Source organism: Apus apus, chromosome 2 (assembly GCF_020740795.1).
Source record: "Apus apus isolate bApuApu2 chromosome 2, bApuApu2.pri.cur, whole genome shotgun sequence".
NCBI classification, from domain to species: Eukaryota; Metazoa; Chordata; class Aves; order Apodiformes; family Apodidae; genus Apus; species Apus apus.
The window spans coordinates 61,293,983-61,313,446 of record NC_067283.1 but is presented as its reverse complement, the minus strand read 5'-3'; the positions used below and the strand labels follow the sequence as shown (position 1 = coordinate 61,313,446).

The following is a 19,464-nucleotide window of genomic DNA, read 5'->3' as shown; positions in this document are numbered from 1 at the left end:
ACACACCCGCAGCCGCCCCCCGCGGGCCCGCGCCCGGGCGAGCGGCGGCTCCTCGGCCCGGCCCCTCCGCAGCTCCTCCCCGGGGCGGCGCGGGTGGCTCCGCCTGCCGCCGGTGCGGGGCCATGGCGGGCGTCCTGCCGCGCTGGGCCGCCGCCTCCTCCTGCTGGGGCCGCCGCCTCCTGCTGGGGCCGCCGCCGCCCCGGGGCCCGGCGGCAGCGCGGCGCCGCAGCGGGGCCCTGCCCGCCGGCCTGCTGCTGCTGCGGCGGGGCGGCCTGGTGGGCGGCCGCTGGCTGGAGACGCCCGCCGCTTTCCCCGTGCGGGACCCGGCCAGCGGCGACGAGGTGGGCCGGGTGTCGGACTGCGGGGCGGCCGAGGCGCGGGCGGCCGTGCGGGCCGCGCACCAAGCCGGCGCCGGCTGGGGCCGCCTCCCCGCCAAGGTGAGGGGCCGCGGAAGATGGCGCCCGCCGGGGGGGGGGGCACCGCGGGCCGAGCGCGGCGTCTGGCGCCGCCCGGGGCGGGGAGGCCCGGCCCGGCCCGGCCCCCCGAGCCCCAGGGAGGCCCCCAGGGAAGCCCCCCCAGTGCCCCGGCGGGCTGCGGGAGCGGCCCGGGAAGGGAGTCTGCCGCGCTTCGCTCCCCTCCTGGGGAAGCGGGCGCCGCGTCTTCCCTGCGGGCGGCGGCCACCCCCAGAGCTGTCTCCTCTTCTTCCCAGGAGAGGAGCGTGCGGCTCCGGCGATGGTACGAGCTGATGGTGGAGAACAAGGAGGAGCTGGCGAGGATCATCACGGCGGAGAACGTGAGTACGGGAGTCCCCTCTGCCGGCGGCAGCGCGGGCACCGGCTGGTGGGGGGCGACCAGCCCAACCCCGGGCTGCTAAAGTTGGGGTGACAGCTGCCAGAACACCCCGTTAGCCACCGGCTGTTTCTTAGAACTAAGCCCAGGGTGCTCCTTCTGCATTCACGCTGCTGTGGGTCCAACAGGTACCTTTTCGAACGCCTCCGTTTCTGACACACGCGCGATGCCGGATTTTTAATGACCGCAGTCCCGAGCAATCCAGTGGAGATCGGCCCCACCTCGTGCTTCATGGTGTGCAGCAGCACACACCAACCTAAACCATGGCCTTGGTGGCAGAGATGTGTGGGCTTTATCAGTTTTCCTTGACTCAATTCGAGACTGCTGTACTAAGTGTCCGAGTCAGATTCACTCCCTGCACTTTGGTTTGCATCGCAGAGCAGTCTAGGATCTCTCTGGTGTTCTTTTTGGATAAAAAACCATGTTGGAAGATACTTCAGCAGCTCCTCTGTGGTATCCCGGCTGCTAATGGCCATTCAGTCCATGGGATCAGACCTCAAGATACCTCTACATTAGTACTCCCTGAAACAAACGTCCCTGGCATAAACTTGTAACTGTTTTGCCACTGTTTGCATCTTCTTCAGAATGGTAACAGTGAGCTGCAGAGTTTGTCAAATACATACACGATACATTTGCTATTCCAGCTGCTTGTCTGAGGCCGGGGTGAATCCTGGTGCAGTGTACAAAATGTTGACTTTACAATGACAATATAGTGAAGCCACACAACTCTTGCTGCTGCAGTCATACCATCGTTTTTGGAGAATGCAGCGTATACGATAGGGGGGTGTAAAGTACTCTGGAAAGAACAGACACTCCAAAATGACTTGAATTTGTTTTTATCGCTTCAGTCTGCCGCTTACAGTGTTATCTTCAATCTGATTTAATCAAAGGGAAAACCTCTGAAAGAAGCACAGGGTGAAATCCTGTATTCTGCCTCGTTTTTGGAGTGGTTTGCAGAGGAAGCTCGCCGGGTTTATGGTGATGTCATTCCAGCAGCCGCCAAAGACAGAAGGATCCTGGTGCTGAAGCAGCCAGTAGGAGTGGCAGCCATTATCACCCCAGTAAGCATGTCTGAATTTTCCAAATAATGTAAGGGTTTTCAGCTCTGCTCGCAGCACGGGGCCTTATGGCTTCTCCTTGCCCAGGAGACACCCCTGTAAAGTTTCATTTCTACCCTGCACTCACAGTGCTGCTTTGTAACATTCACTTAGGAACAGCACATCGTGCAGGTCTATTTCAGTTAATGCGTAATTACAGAAAACGTCAGCCATTTCTGCAAAAACAGGAGGCAAGGTTTTCACAAGTTTGAATGCACTTTTCTTTCTCATCCTAGTGGAATTTCCCCAGCGCTATGATTACCCGGAAGGTTGGTGCAGCTCTGGCAGCTGGCTGTACAGTGGTAGTGAAGCCTGCAGAGGACACACCTCTATCAGCATTAGCTCTCGGGGAGGTGAGCTTTTATCCTAAGCTTTACATTAGCAGTAGACTGAAGCTGTAAATGGGGAGTCGGGTGGGCTTCAGAGGTAACTTTGGCCAACTTTATACATAAAGGAAGGACAAGCTGGCTGAACAGATCCAGAGGTTTTAGTTTAGTAAGGATATTTAAAAGTTGCCTTTAATATAGTCAGTGGCCTCAAAGATGACCTGGTGGATTAACTACACAAAACTTCTTCATATCTTTGCTTTGGTGGCTTGGAATGTCAGCCAGATTAAACTGGAGTGAAGCTGCTCTCTTGATACCATGACACCTGTTATTAGTTGTGCTGTGCAGTTCTGGCTTCCATTGACTTACAGACTGGTTTCTTCAAAGCAATAAACAAACATTAAGTGACTATTCCTCATACAAAATGCACTGATAATGCAAATTCTGATTTTCTTTTTTTTTGTTCCTTTTTTTTTGGTTTGTTTTGTTTCGTTTGGTTTTGTTGCAGCTTGCAAACCAGGCTGGAATTCCAGCAGGAGTGTATAATGTTGTTCCTTGTTCCAGAGAACAGGCGCCAGCTGTAGGGGAAGTTCTGTGCACTGATCCACTGGTAGCCAAAATATCTTTTACTGGCTCCACAGCGACAGGAAAGGTAAATAACTGCACATCCTTGTGCAATCCTTCAATATTATTTCTGTAGTTATACTGGAGAGGTAAGGGAAAAGTCTGTGTCTTTATACAGAGCCTTATTTTTTTTCTGGCTACTGTACATAGATTGTCCAAGTAATTGTGTACTTCTTGAGATATTGCCTATTTAGTATCAGTACTTCCACAGAAGGATGCCTGCATGCAACTTCTGGATAACTGACTTATATTGAATGTTAATGTGAACAGTTCCATACAAGATGCTTTTGTTTCATATCATAGGGTGACAGCACATTATTAACATTGAAACTGAGGTTTCAAAGCTACTATTCAGGAATGGCTTCTGCACTTGAGAGAAATTATTAAAGAAGTGAGGCCCTTGAATATCTCCTGTCAACTTTAGTCAGTAAGCAATCTTCCTTGTCACCATCTCTAATGAAATCAATGAAACTGCGGAGTGTGGCTAGAAAATGGAAGAATCCTGTGGGGTGGCCATATGCTGAATGAATCAAGGCAAATCTGAATCCCAAATTCTTTCAGATTTTAGAAAAATTCTGTAGAAGTAGCCAGAATTTTTAGGTAATAAAAATAAAAGGCAAACAAGAGTGACAGTGTATAAAAGCCTGACCTGAACTGAAGCAGACAAAAATCCTTCTCTTCATTATTTCTTGGTCAAAATTTAATCTCTCAAGATTTTAATGAAGGAAATTTGGCCTTTTTTTTTTTGTCATAGAAGAAAACAGATGGTCAAGCATTATAGAAAAGAAGCAGACTAATTCCCTGGTAGAGTTAAGTTTTTCACTGCCTTCCATCTGTGGTTCCATAGTTCACATCTGGCAGAGGTACAAATTTCTGTGTCTCCTCTGTTGCCTACAGATCCTGCTGAAACATGCAGCTGGGACTGTGAAGCGAGTTTCCATGGAGCTTGGAGGACATGCTCCTTTTATTGTGTTTGACAGCGCCGATGTGGACCGTGCTGTTGCAGGAGCCCTTGCTTCTAAGTATAGAAACTCAGGGCAGGTGAGTGTAACCTTTTTGTCCTTGTTTTTGGAAAAGGGAAGAGTTGTTTAAGCTTTAAATAAGCTATTTAATGTAAAAGGAAAGCATAGAATGTTTCTTTGTGAAGAGAAATATACTCGAGTCACACATGGCTCTGAGCACTCAGGCTAGTTATCAGAAGTCTGAATAAAAACGCTATAAAATCCCATGTACTTTCACAACATGCATGGCAGTCAGTCAGTATTATGACTGAGAATGAAGATGTTCACTGCAACCCTTGCAAGAGAAGTGATAAGACATTTTGTTATATGCTTTGTTAGCATTAAAGTTATTGGAGAGCTAGAGCGATGAAGACAGCGTCATGCCTCAGTTCTCAGGATTATTTTTTATAACATGTGTCGAGCCGTTTCTTAAAATAATGGCTTCAAGTCTCATGATAAATGTTTCTGTCTGTAAGATTGTGTGTTTGATTCAAGTCTTTTTTTGTGTTCTGAAAGCACCCAGCAGGAGTTAAAGGGATTGAAATCTGTTAAGTCACACATGGCAAGATTTTCCCACAATGAGAAGCTTAAAAAAAGTGATAGAATTTGTGTGCATTGCTTCAAATGTATTTTACCTGGAGTCAAAAAAGACCATTAGTTTCCCAGAAATGAGCAGGGCTTTGTGGAGACTGTTCCAGCCTTATGAGTATTAGCATGTGAAAATGAAGTTGACGAAGTCCAAGTTTGAAGAAGCAGCAAGTTTTTTATGGGATTGGGAGGTCATTTTGTTGGGAAAACATTGCTTGAATAACACAAGAAGAAAATAAAAGACTAGTCCTGGGAAGAATGATAGGAAACAAAATAGACTGGAATGTGGACAAGGACCATTGAGTAATCAGACACAGATTGGACAAGATCTAACATACAAGTCACCTCTGCTGCTGCACAGAAGGATGAAGTAGCTGTTACTTTTGAGAGACTATAGTAATCAAAATAGGGTGCAGTCAGAGCATAGGGGTATCAAATAAGTTAGCCACTGAAAATAAAAAAAAAATCCAGGAAGAAGGCAAACTCAGACTTGGTTAAAGGAGTTATTAAAAAAGATCCCACACCACCAAGTGTGATTTGAAGTTTTGCTGCTCAGGCCAGCATTCTGTTACTACAAGGTGAAGTTTGAAGCTTCTGGACCTTGGTTGATACATGTATCAGAGTCCAAAGAACCCAGAAAGCCTTTTACCAGCATAAGCTATTTAAATTTAGCAGTATGGCATATTTCACACACATACTGGAAGCTTGCTGAAGTTGTATTTCTAAAGTGAGAGGGGGTGATGAAGAAGTGGCAAAGCTAAATAACAGCTTAGGATGATGGAGAAGAGGCACAGGACAGATCACTGGTAACCTGATACTGTGACATGAAGGCCAGATGAATTCATGGACAGATGAAATACCATACCAACTATTGTTTGTTTCTCCTTTTCATGTTTGTTTTCAGACCTGTGTTTGCACAAACCGTTTCCTGGTGCAAAAGGGAATCCATGACAAATTTGTGGAAAAGTTTGCTAAAGCTATAGAGAGAGAACTGCATGTTGGATGTGGATTTGATGAAAAAACTACCCAAGGGCCACTAATTAATGAAAAAGCAGTGGAGAAGGTATAAATAAAATATTTCATTTTTGACATCTTAGGTTCCTTTTTATTATCCATACAGTAACTTTAACTTTTTTCAGTCTTGTTATGTTAGAAGGTATTTGTAGTGTGGCTGGAAGTGTGTTCTGTCCTCCAAGTATGTATGTGTATACATATAGATGTATCATTCCCCTATTTCCATTAAGGGAAAAAGATTCCTCCTTTAGGAGAAACTGATTCTTCCTGATTACCTTCTAGCTCTTGTCAAGAACAGTTAATGAAATTGGATACACTGTGAGAGTTGTGTGGTGATCCTGTAATTCTGAAGCACTGTGAATAACAACTTATTTTGAAGAACACTGCCTCTGTTTGGCAAAAGCCAAGCAAAATAATACATCAAGACTAAAAATACCAGAGCTCTGAATGTTGTAATGACTCAAAACCTTATATACATGGTTTGGGTCTTCTGTTTTGGATTACTTGTGACTCCAGGAAATCATTATATTCTTTAATTGCAGGAAGTCCTATTTTCTATAATTAATAATTAGATTATTAAATTACGTGGTTCGTACTTTCTAAGGTACTATGGATCAGCTAGATGCAGGCTTAGTTTGAAACCCATTATAGTTGAATGCTGCCATATTCTTTCTGATCATAAAATAATAGAATATGAAAATATTCAGTTACTTGGGAGACAGGGTACAGTACTTTGATTTCTTCCCTTTAGGCCTTCCCTTTGTGGATCACAAAAGTACAGTGTGTGTGTATCATATATATCTATACATACAAATAAGCAAATGCTGTGTATAGTAACTTAACTGTCTTTCTGTAATTTCAAAGGACAATATTCTAGGTGGAGACTGCTACTTCAGTTTTCTCATTACTTACTTGTCTTTGAGTGAATTGTAGATGTAAGGGTTGGAAAATGTTCTTGTCAGTACTATCCTGAAAGTTGTCTGTTTCTCTTTAAATGACAGTCATGTACTTGTTTTCATAGTGCTTGATCATCGATACGAGGTATACTTATTAGTCCTGCAAAGACCTTTTTCTCAAGTTAGATGTAACCTTTTCATTTCATCAGAAAATCTTAAGTATCAGTGAGACTGGGGCTATACTTGTAATTTAACCCTCTGAAATTGTCAGACTGCAAGAAATCAAAATTCAAGAAAAATTTTAACTAATATTGCAAATAGTCTTCTGCAAAGTATAGACTTCTTCAAAACCTCTGTTTAGCACCAGAGACTATTGTTTCATCAGTGGAAAATACACCAGTGTGCATTCCTAAATGCTGACTGAGATTTTTGTTTTGCATACCTCAGGTAGAGAGACACATTAATGATGCAGTTTCTCAAGGAGCATCTATTGTGACTGGTGGGAAACGACACAGCTTGGGGAAGAATTTCTTCGAGCCAACCCTACTTAGTAATGTTACAACGAAAATGCTTTGCACCCAAGAGGAGACGTTTGGCCCTTTAGCACCAGTTATCAAGTAAGATTATTCATTTTCCAGAATAAATAGCATTTTTAAAAAAAGCAGCAAAACAAGAAAAGATTGTTTTGATGAAATACTATTTGAATGACGGTTTGCCAAAAGATATTTCTGTATGATCACACAAATCTTGTAATAGGACTGGGGTACATGAGAAAGCTTACTCTGGATATGTGGTTCATTTGTTTCTCTCTCTCTTGACCTGATTTTAGCATCTCTCATATTTCTGAAAATTCTTTTGTTTAGCTGCATCAGCAGGTAAGCAAGGGTAGATAGCAGAAAAACCCTCATCAACTTCATGATGTGCAGTATGAAGTAGGAGATGGGACTTTGCAGTTCGTTACATGATTTCTTAGTCCCAAGTTTTTCTGAGGGTGGATGGCTTAGAGCTCTCTTTTGTCCTTAAAACCTTCCCTGCCTTTGTCCAGAGCAAGTGGATGTGCTGGTAGAACATACCGTTACCTCTCATAGCTGAGGGTGCTTGTGTAGTAGGGGAAATGGGCAGGCTAACCCACGTGAAATAAATGTTTTATCTGCCAGTATCTGGGGAGGATGATAAAGGCAATCTTCATTACTTAACTGCAGTTTAAATTAAGGTAAGTGGTAGAAACTCCTCCACTGCTTCAAAGCAAAAATGTAATTAGATGTTTAAAATACACTTTTGGATAAAAAACTGCATCTTGACTTTTTTTTTTTCTGCTAAGGCTGCTGCTTGTCAGTAGGTCAGTAAGACAGTAGATGAACTGCAGGCCTCATTTGTATGTTTTCTCTTTATATTGACAGATTTGAGACGGAAGCAGAAGCTATTGCCATAGCAAATGCAGCTAATGTGGGTTTAGCAGGTATGCCTCTCTGTCAGATAAATGTATTTCTATAGTTTTACAAGCTTTAGTGTTATGGGATGAAGATTTTTAATGCAATGGCAGACATAATGTCAGTAACTCTCTTTCACAGTCTTCTGCAATAGTTCTTCCTGATTTTTATTTTCATTCCTGTATCTCTGTGTCTGCATGGCAGGATATTTCTACTCCCAAGATCCAGCTCAAATCTGGAGAGTTGCAGAACAGCTGGAAGTTGGAATGGTTGGTGTTAACGAAGGCATAATATCCTCAGTGGAGTGTCCTTTTGGTGGGGTAAAGGAGTCTGGCTTAGGGCGAGAAGGCTCAAAATATGGCATAGATGAATACTTAGAAATAAAATACGTCTGCTTAGGAGGCTTATAAAAATCTTCAAAAAGCACAATCCCACCAGCTTGGAAAAAAAGTGCTGTAGTTTTAATAAGCTTCTTGAACCAGAAATATGTAAGAATGCAACTTCTACCTTCTTTAAAACTAAGCAACCCTGCTCTTTATGTGTAGAGAGATATTTACAATATTCTGTGCTGCCATGTTTTTACACATTATTTATACACTGAGTTGTTTTTCAGCAATGTGATCACAGTGTTAATAACTTTTAGTAACGAGTAGGAAAGAATGCACATACATTGTAGACTACCCCTGTGTAAGTGGGAGGATCTGGAAACTTAGGAATAATGAAAATAGATCATAATCTCTGGCAAGGGGAAACTAGACAACCATTTTCTACTGCCTCTAATGTTTCAGTGTGGATGTGGGAGGCTTTGGGATTTGCAGTCTCCCTGTAGAATATTGTGTAAATACTCACATTTTCTAATGTGGTTATATGACCTTTTAAAAGTATGTGTCTTTTTTTTTTTTTAATTGTGAGAGAACACGATGCTTATGAAAGGTGAGGAATTGCTTTTAGCTACAGTTAGGCATCCCTGCAGGCAAGTGGACAGCTTCTTCAGTGCATCTTGATGCTGGTTGCAGAGCTGCCAGCAGTTTAGCTTTGGGCTTCTGAGCAAACAGCTGCAATTTGTGCCTAACAGCTTGAACACAAGGGATGTAATACGGACCTTGTTTGATGTTTGTGGGCCCCAGCAGTCCTGGGAACAGGACAGTGCAGGACAAGTTGCTGGCTTAGTGAGTAGCAGGAGAAAGATGGGAGTAACTTGCAGAATTTTAAGGGACACTATAAGGGCTGTGTGAAGGAAGCACAAGTGGTGCCATTAATGATAAACTCCCTTCCATGGTAAGAACGTGACTCTCCTTGGGTAGGAGTACAGTCACTGCTGTAAATGTTGCTCAGTGTTTAAAGGAACATTATTCACCACCTCCAAAGAACATGTGCAGGTAGATGGTTCTGTTCCTATGGGCTTTGTGCCTTGAATTGGGTTTGTGGTTACACAGGTTAATGTCCACTAGGAAGGAAGGTTTAAAAAACCTTTGAACTTTGCTAACTTGTGACCTAATAAAGATTTAAATAGAAGTGATTAGAGGTGAGACTTCTACACACACTTCACTATTATAGTTGTCATCTTTAAAAGATGACTTAAAGCTTTCTTAAATAAACAATGCTGTTTAAACAGGATTTTAATGGCAGTCAAAAGAAACACTTTGAACATGTGCAATGTTAATTTGGCAAATTAATCAGCACTGCAGAGACTAAGGGGAATAAATTTTGTCCAGTGTTGGATAACTTTATTTGGTGGGGCTTTACCAATTAATTCGTGAAAATAAATAAAGAAGGCAACAGAGCTTTTTTTTCTATACACTAATGAATGTACCCTATGAAATGGGATATTTGAATATATTTTATCTAAGCAGGCAAAAGAGGTAACAGACACCACAAGACTTAGGAGGAGGGAAAGCAAGCTGGAACTGAGTTTCATAGGGGTTTTTTAAAGCGCACATAAGGTAGCATTGACTGCTACTTAGTATTTTTAAATATTTTTTATGGTTATATTTGTGTAACACTTGAGACCAGGTGGGTCTGAAGCACATTATTTGTCAGTATAGTGTGTGTGCAACGTGCCAACCACAGGACAGTTAAAGGACACTTGCTGCCCTTCCAGTCATTTCCAGTGTACCAAAAATGCACATTTAAGACAGTGAGGACTTAATGCTGTTGGCAGTTGCAGCCTATGTGCTTGTTGTCAAGATCAAAAAAAGGATGGCCAATTTCTATGCTAGTTGCAAGAAACTTTCTCATAGCCAACTTCTAAACTTAGGCTATTGAACACACAGGCTGCCTGAACTTGGAGCATAGAGTGGTGTGGAAGAGGAAGCTGTGGGCCAGCCTTGGCTGCCAATACATGTCTGTTTATTAATGGAAAGAGTGACTAGGTAGAAGAAGGTCGTAACTTGGTGCCTGGGTAACACAGAACAGTGATGCAAGCACATTTACAGGTATTGTGCACAGGCAGAATACCTGCCACTAAAACTGCACAGACTTAAAATACATCTGTCTGTGAACTGCAGTAGTAGGTCAAAATTAGAGTTCTCTCATTTACTGCTGGATGGCAGTGCAGTCTTGAATGTGGTTGTACTTCTTGGGACCGTGCAGCTGGAGGATAAATTCTTTAACCTGCTGCTCTATTCATTATGAAGTAACTGATGTTGATGCATTGGTGCATTTAAAATCTTGATGTCTCTTCTGAAAATAGCACTGTTAAAATTAATATTTACTTTTTTTTTTTTGCAAATACTACCTTTTACTATGCCTGATAACAAGCACAATCCATAATTAAAGATAAGGTATGTCATAAACTTTAAAACTACCTTCATCTAGATTGGATTGCAGTTGGATTCCAGCATAGTATCCTTGTGTCAGTAAGGTCTACATCTGTTAAGCACAGAATAATCTAAAAGTTGTCTTCATTGCAAAAGCTGTGATTCTTCAACAAAAGATATACTTGAATTCTCACACCTCAGTTACGTCGATTATGTTTGTGATAGTTCAGCAATTTCTGGATATTAAAACTGTGATGGAAAAATGTTTTCAGTTAATAAATAACTTCTGGGAAAGCAATGAGTGATTTGTTACCTTACTCAATGTTAAATTGACAAACTGACAGCAGTTGCATTGAGTTGAGCCTCTCAGATTTGCACAGAATTTTTTGTTCTGCCAAAAAAAGACACTTCTTTGCCTTCACGTGTTCATGAGGGGCGAAATTTTTTGTTATCTCAATTACAGTCCCTTCAAACTAAATCAAATAGATTAAACTACTTCGACATACTAATACGCCATCAGTCATTTCGGATGCAAGTCTTCTATGCTGAATCAAAACATTTTACTACAAGACACAGGCTTTGTGGATCAGAATTCCCTTCCCTGCTTTTGAGATATGACTACTTGCATAATTCTCTACTTCATTTGTTAAGATTTAGAATAGATTTTTGGAAGCTTTATTTCCATTTAGTTAATACAGTTTTAGAAGCATCAGAAACTGCATTCTCATTTCCAACCCAGCTTAGTCATGGCCAGTTTCCATTTTATTATGTTATAATTTAAACAGCTATTGTTTGACTCCTGATGCCTGTTCTGTCTAATTAATTCTTAAGAAACCATGTTTACCTGTTTTACTAGATAATAACATTTTTAGCTTCAATAAACATTATTATTATTATTAGTAAACATTATAGGCTGGATGTGATGATGTCAGAGGTCTTTCCCAGCCTCAATAATTCTGTAATTATCTCCAGTCATTGCACGCAAGCTTTTTTGGCAAGTCACTCTAGCTAATGCTAGTCCACTGATAATGCTAAGCTAGCAAAGTTACACTGGGTGCCCAGAATAAGTGAGGGGGGCTCTTGATGCTGGTAATACTGATCACTGATCCAGTACCAGTGAAGACAGAATTAGTGCTACTGAGGCGTACATAAAAGCCTGACCAATATTTAGTACTTCCTTTTGTTCACAGTAGCTGGCAGACTGCACTTTGTGATCTCTTGTCATTGAGATCAAGGAAGTGTTCAAGCAGGCTAGTGTTCTGCAGCCTCTCCCATTTCCCAGACACAAGTATTTTAAAACACATTTTATGCTTTTGTGATTAATTGTGCTTTCATGACTAAGTCACAGAATATAAACAGCAGTTTAAATGGTTTGCACAAGGTAAAATAGTTCTCACTGTTCCAAATCAATCAGGGACATGTTGAGACTTGGGCAATCCTGTGAGTAAAAGAAGCTCCATGCTTTGACTTGGCAGTAATGGTCTCACTGTAACTGGCAGAATCATATAAGTCATGCCCTTTTTCCTGGCCGTACTGCTTATGCTTGCCCATCAGCCTACTCAAAGGGGAGGGGGAGATATTACTGTTCCCAAAATGTACAGTAAAAAACGAGCAGATTCCATTCTTCAATAAAGGACACTATCTCATGAGCTCATTCAGCAGCCAGTATTCCATTGTAGGAGTCATGTATGAATGTAAGAGGCATCATGCAAGACTGCAGCACCATGTAACTACTTAAAGTACCTTTTATGGTCTATGTTTTTTCCCTACAGAAAGACACTTGTATCTTTTATTATCATGATTTAGCACAAACTCCACACACACTGCTGCACATTTTTCTTTCCAGTTTCAGAAACAGGCAGCATAACCTACCTCTAGCTAGCAGCAGTATTTTGGATTATATTGCACACTAGCACCTCTGACTACTGCAAAGCAGCCACTGTACTTACAAACACTCAAGTATTGGATTTGCTATAGAAAAAGCCACAGAACTTGTGAAATGACTGCTCCTGGCATGACAGCTTCTAAATATTTGCACACAGCCAATTAAACCAACCAAGGACAAGTACCACACGAATGCTACCTGTTTGAAAAAAGATACTGTTTTGCTTTTGTCAGTAGGAAGGGATCAGAGTACAGACATAAGCTATGGTACACAATGCATCTCTATTAGCCTGACCTGAGTGTTGAGTCCAATAAAGAATACCACAGAATGCCATGTCTAAAAGAGTACCTGACAAGTTCCTAGAAGGAAAGACAAAACTTTATTAGTAGTTACATAAATGTAATTATTTCAGCTCAGAAATGGTTCCAGTTACAATACATTACCATTTGCATTAAATAACATTGTCTAGAAACAGATTCCTAGTATAAATTCTGTAACAGCTCACCCATCTACCCACAGGGAGAAGTGCTTCCATGTGGAGACAAACTACTGATGTGCAGCTCACATGCACTGGATTCGTAGCCTGTGCAAAAGGGAAAATACTTTTTCTCCCTCCTTTTTAAAATTTTATTTCTAAGCTTTAAAGTTCCCCCCTTGCCTTAGGGAGTTAGGACCTAAAAGATGTGAAACGGGTTGTCCTTTGCTGTAGAAGTAGGGCATTGATATTATAGTTAGGGATCAAACACAAGAAATTGCTGATGTTAAGAAACTCTAATTCACCCCTGTCCCATTTCCCTTCCTCTAGAGGAATGTTTACCTCTCTCAAACCTCACATAAATGCCTCAAAAGACTAAAATAGTTTTGTTACCACCATCCCAAAGCTCCAGCTGACTGCAGCCCGTTATCAATATATTGAGAGGCAAAACATGTTTTAATTGAGGCTTAGAACAGGAATACAAAATGTCCCTAGGAACTCAACGATTTCAAGAACGTAAGAACTGTCTAAGGAAAGTTTAAATACAGCGTAGAGAACACACACCTGCACTCAGTCACACTGTCAGGTTCCTGCATGTGTGCACACTTCTGTTTGCCCACAGGAGATCAAGAAAGAAGGAAAATTACCATCATACAAGCAAACACATGACAGCATGAACCAGATGCTTGAACAGTACTTGTATCTGATGCATCTGACAGAGGGAAACTGCTAAGATTGTTTACCTAAAAGGATGCAGTAAAAGAAAATGTATTCTTACACATGAAGCAAGAATAGCCATTTTTTCCCGCCTCACATGAGAAAACCTCTGCAATTAGACTTTACATTTTGCTTGAATTTCTCAGCAATCTACTGAGTTTATATGAAAGGCTGAACCACAGGACACAGAATTTGGATGAGCATTTCAGCAGATTTGCCAAGGTAAGTTTTGTTTCATATTACAGTAGCATTTTGGTGAAGAAAATTAAAAACACAAGCCAATGACCTGCCTACAGCATGTGTTTTGTGCTGCATACACAATGCTTGGAGTGCTGAAATTGAGTACTGAGCCTTTTTAATGCCTCAGGCAGTAATGCTAAAAAAGGTTTTTTTCCAAAATATGCTCCTTACTTAAAATGCAAACAAAAGCAATCCTTTTACAGAGCTGGACAGTCTCTGCTTGTGCATCCATTAGCACATACAAAGGTAAAACCAGGATGCAAATGAAAATCCAGCGCTTACACCAAGGCTATACTGCACTGTATAACTATCAGCATATTGTTTGCCTCCAGACAGTCAGTAGCTGATGAGTGCCAAACAGAATTTATTCTTTATTTTCCTTGGGCTCTAAGCAATGCATGACAAGCTACATCTAGTCTCCTCTGCTTTTCAGTGCAGACAAGACTGTTAGGAGTATCCCTATTTCACAAAGAAGCTGCCAGCACTCTTCTGTATTTGAAGGAAAACTCATAACCAGAAGACTAGCGTCAGAACTCTACCATTGTGTTTGCACCTTAACAGCTAGTTTTCTGACCCTTTCATTCTAGGTATGACCTGACATTCTGCAAGAAAGCAACAGTTCTAGAAATAAAAATTATACTGAATCAAGAAAGAGTCCAGCAAAGAGCCACAAAGATGAAGGGAGTGGAACATCTCCCTTGTGAGGAAGGGCTGAAGGAGCTGGGTCTCTTTAGCTTGGAGGAGACTGAGGGGCGACCTTATGCATGTTTATAAATATGCAAAGGGTGAGTGTGAAGAGGATGGAGCCAGACTCTTCTCAGTGATGTCCAGTGATAGGACAAGGGGCAATGGGTGCAAGGTGGAGCATAGGAGGTTCCACGTAAACGTGAGGAGAAACTTTTTCACTGTGAGGGAAACAGAGCCCTGGGACAGGCTGCCCAGAGAGGTTGTGGAGTCTCCATCTCTGGAGACATTTCAAAATCCGCCTGGACACATTCCTGTCTGATGTGCTCTAGGTGATCCTGCTCTGGCAGGGGGTTGGACTAGATGATCTCCAGAGGTCCTTTCCAACCCCTAAGATTCTGTGATTCTGCAATTCTGAGGTAAAGAGCTTGCTGCAGTCTCCTAATTTCCTGACAAAGTCATGCTTGGCCAAGTGACACTAACATGTGGTATCAAGAAATTCACAGAGCCAGAAAATATTATTTTTAACTTTGGTGCAAGTTTCATATTAAGCTCAAGCCATCTTATGTAAGAGGAATTACTTATTCCAATGGGGTGGAAGAATCAAACTAGTGGAAGTAGAAGGAGCTCGAAAATTAAAATATATTAATCTTTTGAAACATAACTATGAAGATGTCAAAGTGCCATCTAGAGAACAGAATCTAATAAGCAGCCACCACTTGTTAGGGCCTTATGCAATAAGAAATAGGTCTAATGTTTTGTATTTGTTAGAGTGAGAAATATTTGGCCAAATCTAGTAGATGTTCTCATGGCACATAAACTTGCCACCAGTGCAAAAACTGGAGCCCACGGCATGTGTGTATGGGAGAAGAAAGAGCCTGGAAAGCTCTGCAGCATTAAGGAAAGTAGGTTTTTGATTCCTGTAGTTGTTCTACTAGAGAACCAGGTTTTAGTTGTGGGTTTTTTTGTTTGGTTTTGTTGTGTGTTTTTTGTTTGTTGTGTTGTGGTTTTTTTTAAAATATGTTTGAATTGTAATTCCTCAAAAGAACAACCTTCTAGGCTTCAGCACCAGCTTTAAAAATGTAAAATACACTCAAAACACACAAGTTCCCGACTTTACAAAACTGAAGGATGCTGCTGACTGCACTGACATATCCTAAAAGATAAGTTTCTAGATAAAGGCACACTGGACACAGTATTTAACAAGAGCATAAAAGGCAGCACGGCCGATATGAAGTTGCAGTTGCTTATGCAACATTTTTTTAAAATGCATGTTCCCAGGAGCATAATTCCATTTTGATTTTAAGAGGGAAAAAACCAGCATTCTGAGAGGGCCTTAATTTTCTTCAGGAATGCTTTAAAGTGAACATTGCTTTATTGTATTAACACACCTGGAGCAGAATTTGAAAAACATCAAAAACTGGCCTTGCTTTTATTGACCAAGTTATTAATATATATATATACACACACACATACACACACTCAAGAAGGGGGAGGGTGAGGTAAAGCACATTTGTCTAAAACTCCCATACATGTAGAGTTAAAACTTGACTTCTGAAGAAAGCAAATCACACCATTTATCCTGCATCTTATTGATGGGTATGGGAAAAACATGGAAAACACTTGCATTAGCCCTTTTTAGCTCTTCACTGCCTCTCCCACTACTCTGAACCTTACAGCCATAATTAGCTCTCCAGAGAAATTCAGGGCTGGGCACAAGATAAATGGTCCTCAGTGCAACATTAGTAGCCTTAGGGACTTTTGCTGGCTGCATTTGAGAATCAAAGATGAAACTCTGAGGGTAACAAGAGCACTGGAACAAGCTGTCCAGGGAGGCTGGAGTCTCCATCCCTGGAGACATTCAAAACCCATGCGGATGTGTTCCTGTGCCATCTGCTCTAGCAGGGGAGGTTGGACTAGATGATCTCCAGAGGTCCCTTCCAACCCCTAACATTCTGTGATACCAGGTAAGAGCAGGATATGCTGCTGCAACTTTTGACTACTGATTCCTTCCAACCTTAGACCTAGATAGGTCTTCTGACTTTTGCTCAACTCCATTAACATGACAAGCATAGAAGCCACAGTGCTCAACTACACTCTGTTGTGTGGAACTTCCATGAAAGGATAGAAAAAGCCCCAAAGTTCTCCACCAAATTATTCCTTATTATGGAGGTGGGCTAGGTCCCCTCCCTGACCCTTCCCATCTGCTCCCTTTGATCTCTATACTGCTCCACCCTTCTCTGTTAATGATTTTTCACCACCAGACTAAATTCAAAAAAAGTTTAAAAGTTTAAAAAAAACCCTCTCCAAAATATTTGTTTTCTCCCTCAGAACACATCATTCCTCCAGCTCAGCCCAAGACTCCAGCACATCAGTAAAGATTCTACAGGAAAGGCTGACATTGTGGCCAGACAGTGCTACTGACGCTAAAGCCCCAACAAGTGAGGCTTATGTATGAAAGCCAGGTCTTCAATTCCAGGTCAGAATTCCAACACACCTACCCTTCCCAAACACCTAAAGGGATACAGGCCAACAAATCTAGCCACTAAGCACAGAGGAAAAAGTAAAACAACCTAATGTTCAAACTAAAACCTTCCTCAGTACCAATTCCCATTACAATGAAGGTAGGTGTTGAACCTCCTTCTCCACACAGGATACTTTGCCACAGGCATTTCACTACACAAATACCTGGCACATTGTTTAATTGAGCACTGAGGCTGACAGATGAAAACTCCTCTCAGCTGAGGGTTCAGTCTTTAAAGGTCCAGAGCTGCTTAAAACTGCTCTCTAAGGAAAAAATTGTTTGGAATGCTCAAAATGCTTCTGAAGGTGCATTGCATCAAGTACTTTCTGCCTTTTTGCCACTGATTCCCAGCTGGACATGAAAGACTCCAGAGAGCCAAAGAAAGCAACCTAAGGCTGGACTTCCCTGCACCTACCAGTTTCCATGTAAATACAAGGAACAGTGCATCCTAGAGGACAGAGATGTATCAGAGTACTTTACAGCTGGTAAGTGCAACTGCTAAATTGTAAACTTCCTTTGAAAACAAAGACATTTCCACCTGATGAGCTCTACCCTAGAAAAGGAACTCACAAAGCACAGTAAGAGATAAACACAATGAGCTAAAAATGCTCTCTGTTCCCAGCCTAAACTGAAAATGAAGATGGAGCCTGTGGTCACATATTATTCTCTAGTTGTAATGGATTTATCTATACTGGCTTTCGCTTTCTTAGGTCAGCATCCAAATCACACTGCTTCTCTGAGAGGGAGACAGGAGCACAGGACATGAATCTGTATGCATCTCTGTTATCACTGTTAGTAGCTTTAACAGCCCTGGCTAGTTTTGTAGCAGTGATAGAAGAAAAAGGCCTTCTGAAGTTCAGACAAACATTCAGCAGAACACGCAAGAAATAAAATGTGCTTTTCCTTATTCCTGTAACAGTGACAAGAGAAGATAGCTGACCATCTAATGCTTCCTCCTCCTTTCCTTTAACTGTGCTAGAAATTTACCCTTTCATCTGCAATTTTAGGAAACTTTCAGTTCTGGAAAAACAAACGTGAGCCAACATGTTTCAGATGAGTTGGATCAGCATGTTCTGCGCTTTTACCCTCATTCAGTTATCTGTCTTTGCTGTAGTTGAAGGAAACTCCATTTCTGATGGATCCATTCATGAGGGTTTTAGGATTCTCTCTCACAATCTTTTCTCTGCTGAAGATAGTATCCTGATCACTGTCAAACTCTGACTCGGAGACCATCAGACTGGAGTTGTGTTCTGTACTTCTGTGTTTTATACCTGACAATAAAAATAGCAAAACAAGATCATAAGAAAGATTTCACTTTTTAGCAACAACTAAACATACTGTCCTCTGCTGTGGTATGAAAGGTGAGTGAAAACATTCTCTGCAATCCAGCATAACAGCATGCACTGCTCCCACCACCAATACAAAATATGGCCTGGGAGGTATCATATATTGTCAGGCAGGTACTTTTCGGACTTCACTACAGGCCCATTAGTTTTTGGCTCTGAAATGTGAATATATGCATTTAAATTCAAAACAATTAGATTATCTTAGTACATAGCTTATGCATTTTTAATGGCTTGAATCTATAAATCAGTCTGTCCACTCCACTATCTGAGTAACACAAGTGCAAAGGAAAGGTCATGGTTTCTACAGAAACATAATGTCTGCCTTCCTAGGAAAGAAGTTTCTCAGGATTATTCTATTTCCCTGGATTCCAATATTTCCCCCATTAAAAACTGAAACTCTGGTAAACCCGAGTGTGAACAGAGGCTAGCAGCTGAAGTCTACCTATGCTTATCAGGGCATGTATGGGCCAGGAGGGAACTGCTGTACAGCAGTAAGCACAGCTCCTAAGTAAAGTGTATGGGGAGAGGCTACATGGAGAAAGTCTGTGGGACAGTTAAATGTTCTAAACTGAGATTAATTAAGAAGCTCAGAGTAGTGGCTGAGCCCAGGGCCTCATGACAGAAAGGAAGTTATTCTCCCCCAACCATTTCACTGTCTATACTTGCTTCTCTCAAACTCGTAAGCCAGCTTCTGGGCTCCTCCTGGCTGCAGGCATCAATTCAAATACATTGACTGGAAACTTGATGGATGAGTTCCAGCTGAAACAGATAGCACTTACCATATTTGGGTCGTAGCTCCATTCTTTCCTGTTCATCTATGTTATCTAGGATGGTATACTTTGTTTTCTTTCTTATTTTTGTCCTCTTTCTGCTAGAAAGAAAATTACCACAAATACATTTAATTCTCACATGCACACCAAAGTCCACTCCCTCTTCCTTTTCACACACATAGCTACATACCCCAATATACAGAACCTCACTGTACTTCTCTCACTTCCACATAAAAAGA

General features: G+C 41.6%; 2 protein-coding genes across 4 annotated transcripts in view; one reads left to right on the top strand and one right to left on the bottom strand.

Moving 5' to 3' along the window:
* Positions 1-103: 103 nt before the first annotated feature.
* On the top strand, positions 104-10,882 carry ALDH5A1 (aldehyde dehydrogenase 5 family member A1). Of its 2 annotated transcripts, none has more exons than XM_051609947.1 (10): positions 104-341; positions 710-793; positions 1,740-1,910; positions 2,183-2,299; positions 2,781-2,924; positions 3,794-3,937; positions 5,390-5,548; positions 6,843-7,012; positions 7,796-7,854; positions 8,030-10,882. In XM_051609947.1, exons 1-10 carry the CDS (start codon positions 123-125, stop codon positions 8,233-8,235), a joined length of 1,473 nt encoding a protein of 490 aa, XP_051465907.1. In that variant the 5' UTR covers positions 104-122; the 3' UTR covers positions 8,236-10,882. The 2 variants fall into 2 exon arrangements, with proteins under 2 accessions (XP_051465907.1, XP_051465906.1); XM_051609946.1 differs by having other exon boundaries at positions 104-437.
* Positions 10,883-18,185: 7,303 nt separating this feature from the next.
* The window catches only part of KIAA0319 (KIAA0319 ortholog), a 48,296-nt gene continuing 47,017 nt past the window's right edge, over positions 18,186-19,464 (bottom strand). The window contains exons 20-21 of one of the 2 annotated variants that reach the window (XM_051609943.1): positions 19,235-19,326; positions 18,186-18,380 (exon numbers count right to left, since the gene is read on the bottom strand). In XM_051609943.1, the coding sequence (XP_051465903.1) occupies positions 18,205-18,380; positions 19,235-19,326 (268 nt within the window). In that variant the 3' untranslated portion in view covers positions 18,186-18,204. The remainder of the gene's footprint in view (positions 18,381-19,234; positions 19,327-19,464) is intronic. The other variant, XM_051609945.1, reaches the window with a different exon arrangement.

Coding starts and splice junctions, on each gene's coding strand:
- ALDH5A1 (XM_051609946.1), top strand. CDS start 123: ATGGCGGGCGTCCTGCCGCGCTGGGCCGCCGCCTCCTCCTGCTGGGGC. Junction 5,549..6,842: donor ATGAAAAAGCAGTGGAGAAG/GTATAAATAAAA, acceptor TGCATACCTCAG/GTAGAGAGACACATTAATGA. Junction 7,013..7,795: donor CCTTTAGCACCAGTTATCAA/GTAAGATTATTC, acceptor TTATATTGACAG/ATTTGAGACGGAAGCAGAAG.